At 38.5% G+C, this 12,955-nt stretch overlaps 1 protein-coding gene and 1 long non-coding RNA gene across 2 annotated transcripts in view; one reads left to right on the forward strand and one right to left on the reverse strand.

Annotated features, from left to right (window-relative positions):
- Positions 1 to 5,249, forward strand: part of TMCO5A (transmembrane and coiled-coil domains 5A) — a 33,499-nt gene extending 28,250 nt beyond the window's left edge. The window contains exon 12 of the mRNA XM_510291.7: positions 3,797 to 5,249. Coding sequence (XP_510291.2) covers positions 3,797 to 3,815 — 19 coding nt within the window. The 3' untranslated portion in view covers positions 3,816 to 5,249. The remainder of the gene's footprint in view (positions 1 to 3,796) is intronic.
- Positions 1 to 12,955, reverse strand: part of LOC107968588 (uncharacterized) — a 169,045-nt gene that overhangs the window by 58,467 nt on the left and 97,623 nt on the right. The window contains exons 6-7 of the long non-coding RNA XR_010151594.1: positions 5,513 to 5,621; positions 5,210 to 5,394 (exon numbers count right to left, since the gene is read on the reverse strand). This is a non-coding gene — a long non-coding RNA (uncharacterized LOC107968588). The remainder of the gene's footprint in view (positions 1 to 5,209; positions 5,395 to 5,512; positions 5,622 to 12,955) is intronic.

Below are 12,955 nucleotides of genomic sequence, written 5' to 3' on the forward strand. Positions count from 1 at the left end.
AAAGGTGTTCATAATAACCTTGAATAATCTTTTGTATTTCTGTGGTGTCAGTTGTAATATCTCCTGTTTCATTTCTTAATGAGATTATTTGGATTTTCTCTCTTGTTTTCTTTATTTATATTGCTAATGAGCTATCAATTTTATCTCTCTTTTCAACAAACCAGCTTTTTGTTTCATTTATCTTTTGTATTTCTTTTGTTGTTGTTGTTTGTTTCAATTACATTTAGTTCTGCTCTGATCTTTGTTATTTCCTTTCTTCTGCTGGGTTTGGTGTGGTTTGTTCTTGTTTCTGTAGTTCCTTGAGGTGTGACCTTTGAATGTCAGCTTGTGCTCTTTCAGTCTTTTTGATGTAGGTGTTCAGGGCTATAAACTTTCCTCTTAGCACCACCTTTGCTTTATCTCAGATGTTTTGACAGGTTGTGTCATTATTGTCCTTCAGTTAGAAGAATTTTTTAATTTCCATCTTCATTTCATTTTTGACCCAATGCTCATTCAGGAGCAGGTTATATTATGTCCGTGTATTTGCATGGTTTTGAAGGTTCCTTTTGGTGTTGATTTCCAGTTTTATTCCACTGTGGTCTGAGAGAGTGCTTGATATAATTTCAATTTTCTTAAATTTATTGAGCCTTGTTTTATAGCCTATCATACGGTATATCTTGGAGAAAGTTCCATGTGCTGTTGAATAGAATGTGTATTGTGCAGTTGTTGGATAAAATGTTCTGTATGTATCTGTTAAGTCCATTTGTTCCAAGATATAGTTTAAATCCATTGTTTCTTTGTTGACTTTCTGTGTGATGACCGATCTACTGCTGTCAGTGGAGTATTGAAGTCCCCCACTATTATCATGTTGCTGTCTATCTCATTTCTTAAGTCTATTAGTAATTGTTTTATAAATTATGGAGCTCCAATGTTAGGTGCATATATGTTTAGGATTGTGATATTTTCCTGTTGGACAAGGCCTTTCACCATTATACAATGTCCCTCTTTCTCTTTTTTAACTGCTGTTGCTTTAAAGTTTGTTTTGTCTGATATAAGAATAGCTACCTCTTCCTTGAATATTTCTCCCTTCACTTCTTGTTTCATTTTTTGGATTTCCTTGCATTGGGCTTTGCCTTTCTCTGGTGCCTCCCTGATTAACTTAATAATTAACCTCCTGAATTCTTTTTCAGGTAAATCAGAGATTTTTTTTCTTGGTTTGAATCAACTGCTGTTGAACTAGTGTGATTTTGGGGGGTGTTAAAGAGCCTTGTTTTGTCGTATTACCAGAGTTGGTTTTCTGGTTCCTTCTCATTTGGGTAGGCCCTGTTAGAGGGAAGGTCTAGGACTGAAGGCTGTTGTACAGATTCTTTTGTCCCACGGGGTGTTCCCTTGATGTAATACTCTCCCCCTTTTCCTAAGAATGTGGATTCCTGTGAGCAGAACTGCAGTGATTGTTGCCTCTCTTCTGGGTTTAGCCACCCAGCAAATCTACCAGGTGCCAGGCTGGTACCAGGGGTTGTCTGCACAGAGTCCTGTCATATGAACTGTCTATGGGTCTTTCAGCCATGGATACCAACACAGTATTTGGGGTGTCTTCCGGGTCATGCAGGAGCAGTCCACTTCCTTCAGAAGATCTGTAGGTCCTCTCAGAATTGCTGTTTTTTTTCTTGAAGTTGATCTGGAGCTAAAATTCACAATGCGAGCCTCTGCATGCTTCTCTCCCTGTCTGAGTTGGAGTTGCAATCTAGTCCTGCCTCCCATCCACCATGATGACCTGTCCCCACTTTGTGAAAATCAGTAGCGTTTCTATATGCCAACAGTGAACAATCTGAAAAAAAATAAAAATAATTCCACTTATCATAGCCACAAATAAAATTAAATATCTAGGAATTAACCAAAGAAGTGAAAGATCTTTATAATGAAAAATGTAAAACACTGATGAAAGAAATTGAAGAGGACACCAAAAAATGGAAAGTTATTCCAAGTTCATGGATTGGAAGAATTAATATTGTTAAAATATCCATACTACCCAAAGCAATCTACAGATTTAGTGCAATTTTTATCAAAATACCAATGACATTCTTCACATAAATTTTTAAAAACTATTCTAAAATTTATAGGGAGCCACTAAAGACCCAGAATAGCCAAAACTATCCTAAGCAAAAAGAATAAAACAGGAGGAATCACATTACTTGACTTCAAATTATACTACAGAGCTATAGTGACCAAAGCAGCATGGTACTGGCATAAAAACAGACATGTATACCAATGGAACATAATAGAGAACCCAGAAACAAATCTGCACACCTAAAGTGAACTCATTGTTGACAAAAGTGCCAAGAACAAACATGGCCGAAAAGACAGTCTCTTCAATAAACGGTGCTGAGAAAACTGGATATCCATATGCAGAAAAATGAAACGAAATCCCTGTCTCTCACCATATACAAAAATCAAATCAAAATGGATTAAAGTCTTAAATCTAAGACCTCAGCCTATGAAACCAGCACAAGAAAACATCAGAGAAACTCTCCAGTACATTGGTCTGAGCAAAAATTTCTCGAGTAATACAAGCACAGGCAACCAAGACAAAAGTGGACAAATGGGTTCTCATCAAGCTATAAAGCTTCTGCACAGCAAATGAAACAATCAACAAAGTGAAGAGACACTTCACAGAATAGGGGAAAATATTTGCAAACTACTCTTCGGACAAGGATTAATAACCAGGGTATATAAGGAGCTCAAACAACTTTATAGGAAATAAGTCTAATAATCTGATTTAGAATGGGCAAAAGATTTGAACAGACATTTCTCAAAAGAATACATACAAATGGCAAACAGGCATGTGAAAGGTACTTGACATCATTGATCATCAGAGAAATGCAAATCAAAACTACAATGAGATATCATCTCACCCCAGTTAAAATGGCTTTATCCAAAAAGGCAATAACAAATACTGGCAAAGATATAGAGAAAAGGGAACACTCATACATTGTTAGTGGGAATGTAAGTTAGTACAACCACTATGGAGAACAGTTTGGAGGTTCCTCAGAAAACTAAAAATAGAGCTACCATATGATCCAGTAATCCCACTGCTGGGTATATACTCAAAACAAAGGAAATCAGTACATTGAAGAGCTATCTGCACTTTCATGTTCATTGCAGCACTGTTCACAATAGCCAAAATTTGGAATCAACCTAAGTGCCCATCAACAGATGAATGAATAAAGAAAATATGGTACATCTACACAATAGAGTGCTATTCAGCCATAAAAAGAAAATGAGATTCCATCATTTGCATTGGAACTGGAGGCCATTATGCTAAATGAAATTACCCATGCACAGAAAGACACACATCACATGTTCTCATTTATTTGTGAAACCTAAAAATCAATACAATTGAACTCATGAAGATAGAGAGTAGAATAATGGTTACCAGAGGTTGTGAAGGATGATGGCAGGGAGGTGAGAATGCTTAGTGGTTTTTTTTTTTAAGTAAGACCTAGTATTTGATAGCAAAACAGGGTGACTATCATCAATAACAATTTAATTATACATTTTTAAATAACTAAGTATAATTGGTTTGTAAATACAGTGGATAAATGCTTGAGGAGATGGGTACATCATTTTACATGATGTGATTATTACTCATCGCATGCCTGTTTCAAAACATTTCATATACCCCATAAATATACACACCTACTATGTACCCACAAAATTTTTTTCAGTGCGCGAATAGACTTGGGGCTTTAGGCAAGGCTAGAGCAAGAAACCTCAAAACAATGTCTTGGGACATCATTTCTTTTTCTTCTCTCTTCAGACGGGCCTCCTCCTTTTAGTGGCAAGATGGCTGCCAACAATCCAGATCTCGTACTACCAGATTAGCAACCTTTGCAGAATAAAAGTCTTTTCCAACAGGTTCAGCAGTAAAGTCCAGAAAAGGTCATAAACTGGCCTATCTGAGGTCAATTGCCTACCCTGTCCCACAGTCAATGTGGCCAGAGGGATGGAGTACTCTGATTGGTCAAGCTTATGTCATATGTTCAGCCCCTTACTAAGGATTAAGAGCAGTAAAAGAAGAAGAACAAAGTAAGGGAATGACCTAAACTATATGGAATGCATTTCTCCCACTAAAAGGGGCTCAGTGCCTATGGAAGAGAAAAGGGATGCTGGACATGCAAAAGCAGAGGTCTACTTCATTGCTAAACTCTGTGTCTTCCTGTAAGCAAAAATTATAACTTCTCAAGATAGTAGATTAAGATGGTGAAAGCTTCTACAAAGAGCTCAGTTTAAGAACCATGTAAATAATCAGGTCACTAGGGCTAAAGTAAGCAACAATTCTAAAATAAGTAGAATATGACTGGTATAAATTGCTTCACCAACTCAAAGTAGCATATATATCACACCTCTTATTTTTCCAATTAATTGCTGAAACACTCACATGCCTTACTAATAGGATATACTCTACATTATTTTCCAGTACAAGAGAAAATTATTTTAAATGGTAAGGTTTTAGGTCTAAAAGTGTCTCAATTTTAAGAAAGCTGATATCAAGCAGGTCATATTTTCTAGGCATTGTGCAATGACTATAGAAATTATGAAAATGTGTAACCAACCAGTAATATCTAGCCACATGCAAATTTTATAAAAGATCCTTTTAATTAACTTCTGGATTAAATGGAAAATCCAAACTGAGATTACTTCTATAGGGTCAGTTACATGCTAAGGAGGAAGCATAGAGAGTAGAAGAATGGTTACCAGAGGCTGTAACCTTCTTAATTTAAGGTAAAAAATTCTACCCTATTAGCTTATTATTAGATGAAAACAGAAATTCTTGTCACATACAGGCACTATTCACTGCAGTGAAGTATATCTTTTCAGAAAGTTGCATAAAATCGAATAAAATACCATGTATTAAATTAAAAAAACTGGATATATTTGAACTCCTTCTTGAAGTTATTCCTCCCTCCTAAATTGTCAGGAGCCTTTATAGCTCTCAAGTCCAAGGGCAGGGAGGGGTCATTCTAGCATTCACACCAGCCAGGAGCCAACCTGGGACTCCTTGGTCCACTGCCATTGCTTTGTGAGAACACATAATGTCACTGTTGAAAACTGATCCTACACAACGTGGTCAAGTAATTTATTGTACAAATTGAGACACTTGTGATAATAGAAAAGAATGCTGTTAATAATTATGCCAGGACTGTTTCAGAAAACCAGGATGTATGGTTACCTTCTATGTAATTCGAGATCTTGTTCACCCTATGTGGTTTGCTGAGGCAGGTGGATTTCATTCTTCAGTGCTAAGTGCAGATAATAGTGTCCCATGCTTAGAATCTCAGTGCCAGACTCAAGGTGCACTTCTTCTTCCATTCAAATACTCAGCCCTACTCCGCCCTCTGCTCCAAGGTCAAGCTCCTAGAGGATCAAGATGAACTCAGGTTTCTGCCTCTCTCACCCTTGCTTCTCCAGGATGCCCTTCAGGAAGTCAGGCTACTCTCTGGAGATCCACCCCTTTGGAGGTCAGAAGTCTTACCTTCCAAAGACTCACCACCCAAACGCAAACAGCTCAATGATACACTCCAAGGAGAGCTCCAAGGTGCACACCTTTCCTTCCAGACACTTTCCACACTCCTTTGAAGGTTCTGCACTGGAGAAGAGAAACAGTTCACTAAAAGCCAGTGTTAGAGACACCATTCGTTTCTACGGTCAAACCTGAGTTTTCTGAGCTGTTATCAACTGGCCTGTTTAGGCAACATCTCTACACTTCTACATTTCTTTTTTTTTTTTTTTTTTTTTTTTTTTTTTAGATGGAATCTCGCCCTGTTGCCCAGGCTGGAGTGCAATGACATTATCTCAGCTCACTGCAACTTCCACCACCCAGGTTCAAATTATTCTCCTGCCTCAGCCTCCCAAGTAGCTGGGGTTACAGGCGCCCACCACCACGCCTGGCTAATTTTTGTATTTCTAGTAGAGACGGGGTTTCACCACATTGGCCAGGCTGGTCTCCAACTCCTGACCTCGTGATCTGCCCACCTCAGCCTCCCAAAGTGCTGGAATTACAGGCGTGAGCCACCGCACCCGGCCTACTTCTACATTTCAAAATAATTATTTATCAGAATGATAAGTTCATATTGCTCATGATTTGAGGAAAAAAAGGAAAAGAAGAAAAAGAATATTTGTTAAATCCTTAGTACTGTGTAGTGTTGGGAATACATGGATGAAGAAGACATAATATCTGGTTTTGAGAAGGTGGGAAGGAGAGACAGATATATCACGTGTATATATGATAAGTCCTATAACAGAAACATAGAAGGAGTAATTCTCCATGTCTACGTCCAATAAGAGGTGACATTAAATCTGTGAATTATGCTAGACTTGGAAGAAAAATGACATGCCACATATTAGATAAGCTGACCACGTGTTAGCAAAGCCATTCTTTACTGAAGGACTAAAAACGTTTTCCATCCTAGATGAATATCTCAAATGGAAGTACCAAATACAAGTATCCCCAAAAATGAGCAACTTAGTCCATCAAGTTGTCTGGAGTTGGTAAATTCTTTATAACACTAGGCCTCAGAGAAAACCAAACCCTCTTCTACTGGCAATTATTAGAGTAGTGCACAAATACCCACATTCTGATAATACCAGTAACTCTGAGATATTTACTCAAGACCCCATCACCCTAAATGAGAATACCCAACACTATGTCACTGCCTTGAGGGTTTCCAATAAAGTTCTGCATTTTGTGTACAACTTTTTATAAAACTTTTATTTTAGGTTCAGGGGTACATGTGCTGGTTTGCTATATAGGTAAATTGCATGTCACAGGGTTTTGTTATACAGATTATTTCATCACCTAGGTAATAATCTCACTATTCAATAGGTGGTTTTCAGTTCCTCTCCCTCCTCCACCTTCCACCCTCAAGTACACTTGTGTTCATGTGTTGTTGATGTTCGCTCCCATTTATAAGCAAGAACATGCAGTACTTGGTTTTCTGTTCCTGAGTTAGTTTGCTTATGATAATGGCCTCAAACTCCATTCATGTTGCTGCAAAGGACATAATCCTGTTCTTTTTTTATGGTTGCATAGTGTATATATACCACATTTTATTTATCCTGTCTACCATTGATGGGAATTTAGGTTGATTCCATGTCTTTGCTATTGTGAGTAGTGCTCTGATGAGTATATGCATGTATATGTCTTTATAGTCGAATGGCTTATATTCCTTTGGGTATACACCCAATCATGGGACTGCTGGGTTGAATGGTTAATTCTGTTTTAAGTTCTTTGAGAAATTGCCACACTGCTTTCCACTATGGCTGAGCTAATTTACAGTCTGTATTATTCTGTTTTCACACTGCTGATAAAGACATACCCGAGGCTGGGCAATTTACAAAAGAAGGAGGCTTATTGGACTTACAGTTCTGCATGGCTAGGGAGGCCTCACAATCATAATGGAAGGTGAAAGTCATGTCTCACATGGTGGCAGACAAGAGAAGACAGCTTGTGTAGGAAAACTCCCATTTTTAAAACCATCTGCTCTCCTGAGACTTATTAACTATCACAAGAACAGCACAAGAAAGACCTGCCCCCATGATTCAACTATCTCCCACCAGGTCCCTCCCACAATACGTGGGAATTCAAGATGAGATTTGGGTGGGGACACAGTCAAACCATATCATTCTGTCTCTGGCCCGTCCCAAATCTTATTTCCTCACATTTTAAAACCAATCATGCCTTTCCTACAGTCCCCCAAAGTCTTAACTCATTTCTGCATTAACTCAAAAGTCCACAGTCCAAAGTCTCATTGGAGACAAGGAAAGTCCCTTCTGCCTATGAGACTGTAAAATCAAAAGCAATTTAGTTACTTCCTAGAGACAATGGGGATACAGGTATTGGGTAAATATGGCCATTCCAAATGGGAGAAATTAACCAAAACAAAGGGGCTACAGGCCCCATACAAGTCCAAAATCCAGTGGGGTAGTCAAATTTTAAAGCTCCAAAATGATCTCCTTTGATTCCATGTCTCACATCCAGGTCATGCTGATGCAAGAGGTGGTTTCCCATAGTCTTGGGCAGCTCTGCCCCTGTGGCTTTGCAGGATATAGACCCCCTCCTGGGTGCTTTCATGGCCTGGCATTGAGTGTCTGTGGCTTTTCCAGGCACCTTGTGCAAGCTGTCAGTGGATCTACCATTCTGGGATCTGGAGGATGGTTGCCCACTTCTCACAGCTCCACTAGGCAGTGCCACAGTAGGGACTCTGTGTGGGGGCTCTGACCCCACATTTCCCTTTCATACTGCACTAGCAGAGGTTCTCCATGAGGACCCCGCCCCTGTAGCAAACTTCTGCCTGGGCATCCAGGCATTTCCATACAACCTCTGAAATCTAGGCAGAGGTTCTCAAACCTCAATTCTTGACTTCTGTGCACCTGTAGACTCAACACCATGTGGAAGCTGCCAAGGCTTGGGGCTTCCACCCTCTGAAGCAACAGACTGAGCTGCACCTTGGCCCCTTTTAGTCACAGCTAGAGTGGCTGGAACACAAGGCACCAAGTCCCTAGACTGCACATAGCAAAGAGACCCTGGGCCCAGCCCACAAAGCAATTTTTTCCTTCTAGGCCTCCAGGCCTGTGATTGGAGGGGCTGCCATGAAGACCTCTGACATGCTTAGAGACATTTTCCCCATTGTCTTGGGAATTAAGTAATTCCTCATTACTTATGCAAATTTCTGCAGCTGCCTTGAATTTCTCCTCAGAAAATGGGATTTTCTTTTCTATCACAATGTCAGCCTGCGAATTTTCCAAACTTTTATGCTGTTTCCCTTTTAAAACAATGTTTTTAACAGCACCCAAGTCATATCTTTAATGCTTTGCTGCCTAGAAATTTCTTCCACCAGATACCCTAAATCATCTCTCTCAACTTCAAAGTTCCACAAATCTCTAGGCCAGGGGCAAAATGCTGCCAGTCTCTTTGCTAAAACATAACAAGAGTTACTTTTGCTCCACTTCCCAACAAGTTCCTCATCTCCATCTGAGACCACCTCAGCCTGGATTTCATTGTTCATATCATTATCAGCATTTTGGTCAATGCCATTTAACAAGTCCCTAGGGAATTCCAAACTTCCCCACATTTTCCTGTCTTCTTCTGTGCCCTCCAAACTGTTCCAACCTCTGCCTGTTACCAAGTTCCAAAGTTGCTTCTACATTTTTGAGTATCTTTTCAGCAGCGCCCCACTCTACTGGTACCAATTTACTGTATTAGTCTGTTTTCACACTGCTGATGAAGACATACCTGAGACTGGGCAATTTACAAAAGAAAGAGGTTTATTGGACTTATAGTTCCACGTGGCTGGGGAGGCCTCACAGTTATGGCAGAAGGTGAAAGGCACATCTCACATCGCAGCAGACAAGAGAAGAGGGCTTGCTCAGGGAAACTGCCATTTTTAAAACCATCTCGTGAGACTTATTCACTGTCATGAGGACAGCATGGAAAAGACCTGCCACCATGATTCAATTACCTCCCACCAGGTCCCTCCCACAACACGTGGGAATTCAAGATGAGATTTGGGTGGGGACACAGCCAAACCATATCACAGTCCCACCAACAATGTATACGCATTTTCTTTTCTCTGCAACTTTGTCAGCATTTGTTATTTTTTGAGTTTTTAATAATAGCCATTCTGAGTGGTGTGAGATGTTATCTCATTGTGGTTTTGATTTACATTTCTCTGATGATTAGTGATGTTGAGCATTTTTTCATATGCTTCTTGACCATATGTATGTCTTCTTTTGAAAAGTGTCTGTTCATGTTCTTTGTTCATGTTTTAATGGGGTTGTTTTTTTCTTGTAAATTTGTTTAAGTTCCTTATAGATTCTGGATATGCAACATTTATTGGATATATAGCTTGCATATATTTTCTCCCATTCTGTAGGCTGTTTACTCTGTTGATAATTTCTTTTGCTGTGCAGAAGCTCTTCAGTTTAATCAGATTCCATCTGACAATTTTTGGGTTTTGTTGCAATTGTTTTTGGCAGCTTCATCATGAAATCTTTGTGAGGACGTATGTCTACAATGACTTTTTTAGGTTGTCTTCTGGGTTTTTATAGTTGTAGGTTTTACATACAAGTCTCTAACCTAGCTTGCATTGATTTTTGTATATGGTGTAAGGAAGGAGTTCAGTTTTAATCTTCTTCACAGGGCTAACCAGTTATTCCAGTTCCATTTGTTGAATAGGGTGTCCTTTCCCCATTGCCTGTTTTGTCAACTTTGTCAAAGATCAGACTATTGTAGGTGTGTGGTTTTATTTCTGGGGTGTCTACTCTGTTCCATCAATCTATGTGTTTTTCTTTTCTTTTTTTCCTTTTTTTTTTTGTACCATGCTGTTTTGGTTACTGTAACCTTGTAGTCATGCTGTTTTGGTTACTGTAACCTTGTAGTATAGTTTGAAGTCAGGTAATGTGATGTCTGCAGCTTTGTTCTTTGTGCTTAGTATTGCCTTGGCTATTGGGGCTCTTTTTTGGTTCCATATGAATTTTGAAATAGTTTTTTATAATTATGTGAAGAATGCCATTGACAGTTTATAGGAATAGCATTGAATCTATAAATTGCTTTGGTCAGTATGGCCATTTTAACAATATTGATTCTTCCTACCCATAAGCATTGAATATGTCATCTCTGATTTCTTTGAGCAGGGTTTTGTAATTCTCATTGTAGAAATTTTTCACCTCCTTGGTTAGCTGTATTCCCAGTTATTTTATTCCTTTACTGGCACTTGTGAATGTGATTCTTTCCTGATTTGGCTCTCGGCTTGGCTATTGTGCATTGGCCAGTGATTTTTGTGCATTGATTTTGTATCCTGAAACTTTGCTGAAGTTGTTTATCAGCTGAAGGAGCTTCTGGGCTGAGACTATGGGGTTTTCCAGATATAGAATTATTTTGTCTACAAAAGGAGAGAGTTTGACTTCCTCTCTTCCTATTTCTATGTCTTTAGTTTCTTTCTCTTGCCTGATTGCTCTGGCTAGGATATCCAGTACAATGTTGAATATGAGTGGTGAAAGTGGGCATCCTTGTCTTGTTCCAATTCTCAAATGTTTCAAGTTTTTGCCCATTCAGTATGATGTTTGCTGTGGGTTTGTTACATATGGCTCTTATTATTTTGAGGTATGTTCCTTCATTGCCTAGTGTATCAAGGGTTTTTAACATGAAAAGATTTTGCATTTTATCAAAGGCCTTTTCTGCGTCTATTGAAATGATCATGTGGTTTTGGTTTTAGTTCTGTTTGTGTGATGAATCACATTTATTGCTTCACGTATGTTGAACAAACCTTGCATCCCAGAGATGAATCCTACTTGATTGTGGTTGATTATTTTTTTGATGTCTTGCTGGATTTTGTTTGCTGATATTTTGTTGAGGAATTTTGCATCTATATTTATCAAGAATATTCTCCTGAGGCTTTCCTTTTGTTCTTTCTCTGCCAGGTTTTGGTATCAGGAAGATGCTGGCCTCATAGAATGAGTTAGGGAGGAGTCCCTTCTCAATTTTTTGAAATAGTTTCAATAGGAATGGCACCAGCTTTCTTTTATACATGTGACAGAATTTAGTTGTGACTTCATCTGATCCTGGGCTTTTTATGATTGGTAGGCTTTTGATTACTGATTCAATTTCAGAACTCATTATTGGTTTGTTCAGGGATTCCATTTCTTCCTGGTTCAAACTTGGGAGGGGTAGGTTTCCAAGAATTTATCCATTTATTCTAGGTTTTCTAGTTTTTGTGCTTAAAGGTATTAGTAGCAGTCTCTGAGCGTTGTTTGTATTTCTGTGGGTTGGTGGAAATGTCCTCTTTGTTATTTCTGATTGTGTTTATTTGGATCTTCTCTTTTTTTCTTTATTTGTCTAGCTAGTGATCTACTAATCTTATTCTTTCAAAAAACCAACTCCTGATGTGTTGACCTTTTGTATGGTTTTTCACATCTCATTTTCCTTCAGTTTGCCTCTGATTTTGGTTATTTCTTGTCTTCTGCTAGCTCTGGGGTTGGTTTGCTCTTGTTTCTCTAGTTACTCTAGGTGTTATGTTAGTTGCTAATTTAAGATCTTTCTATTTGATGTGGGCATTTAATGCTATAAATTTTTCTCTAAACACTGCTATAGCTGTGTCCTAGAGATTCTGGTATGTTGTATCTTTGTTCTCATTAGTTTCAAAGTATTTCTTGATGTCTACCTTAGTTTCATTGTTTACACAAAAGTTACTTAGGAGCAGGTTGTTTAATTTCCATGTAACTGTGTGCTTTTGAGGAGTTTTCTTGGTATTGATTTCTATTTTTATTGTACTGTGATCCAAGAGTGTGTTTGGTATAATTTGTGTTTTTTAAATTTGCTGAGGATTGTTTTATGGACAATTGTGTGGTCTATTTTGGTGTATGTGCCCATGCAAAGGAGAAAAATGTATATTCTGTTGTTTTTGGATAGAGAGTTCTGTTAAGTGTATGTTAGGCCCATTTTGTCAGTGTTGAGTTCAGGTCCCAAATATCTTTGTTAGTTTTCTGCCTCAATTATCTAATACTGTCAGTGGGGTGTTGAAGCCTCCTACTATTACTGTTTGGTTATCTAAGTCTCTTTGTAGGTCTTCAAGAAATTGCTTTATAAATCTGGGTGTTCCTGTGTTGCATGCATATATATTTAGGAGAGTCAGATCTTCTTGTTGAATTAAACTCTTTACCATTATATAATGTCCTTCTGTGTCTCTTTTGATTACCATTGGTTTAAGGTCTGTTTTGTCTGAAATCAGAACAGCAACCCCTGCTTTTTCCTGTTTTCCATTTACTTGGTAGATTTTTCTCCATCCCTTTACTTTAAGTCTATGGGTGTCATTACACGTCAGGTGATTCTCTTGAAGACAGCATAGAGTTGCGTCTTCCTTTCTTTATTCAGCTTGACAGTCTTTGCCTTTTAATTGGGGCATTTAGCCAATTTACATTC

Source organism: Pan troglodytes, chromosome 16 (assembly GCF_028858775.2).
Source record: "Pan troglodytes isolate AG18354 chromosome 16, NHGRI_mPanTro3-v2.0_pri, whole genome shotgun sequence".
Taxonomy (NCBI): domain Eukaryota; kingdom Metazoa; phylum Chordata; class Mammalia; order Primates; family Hominidae; genus Pan; species Pan troglodytes.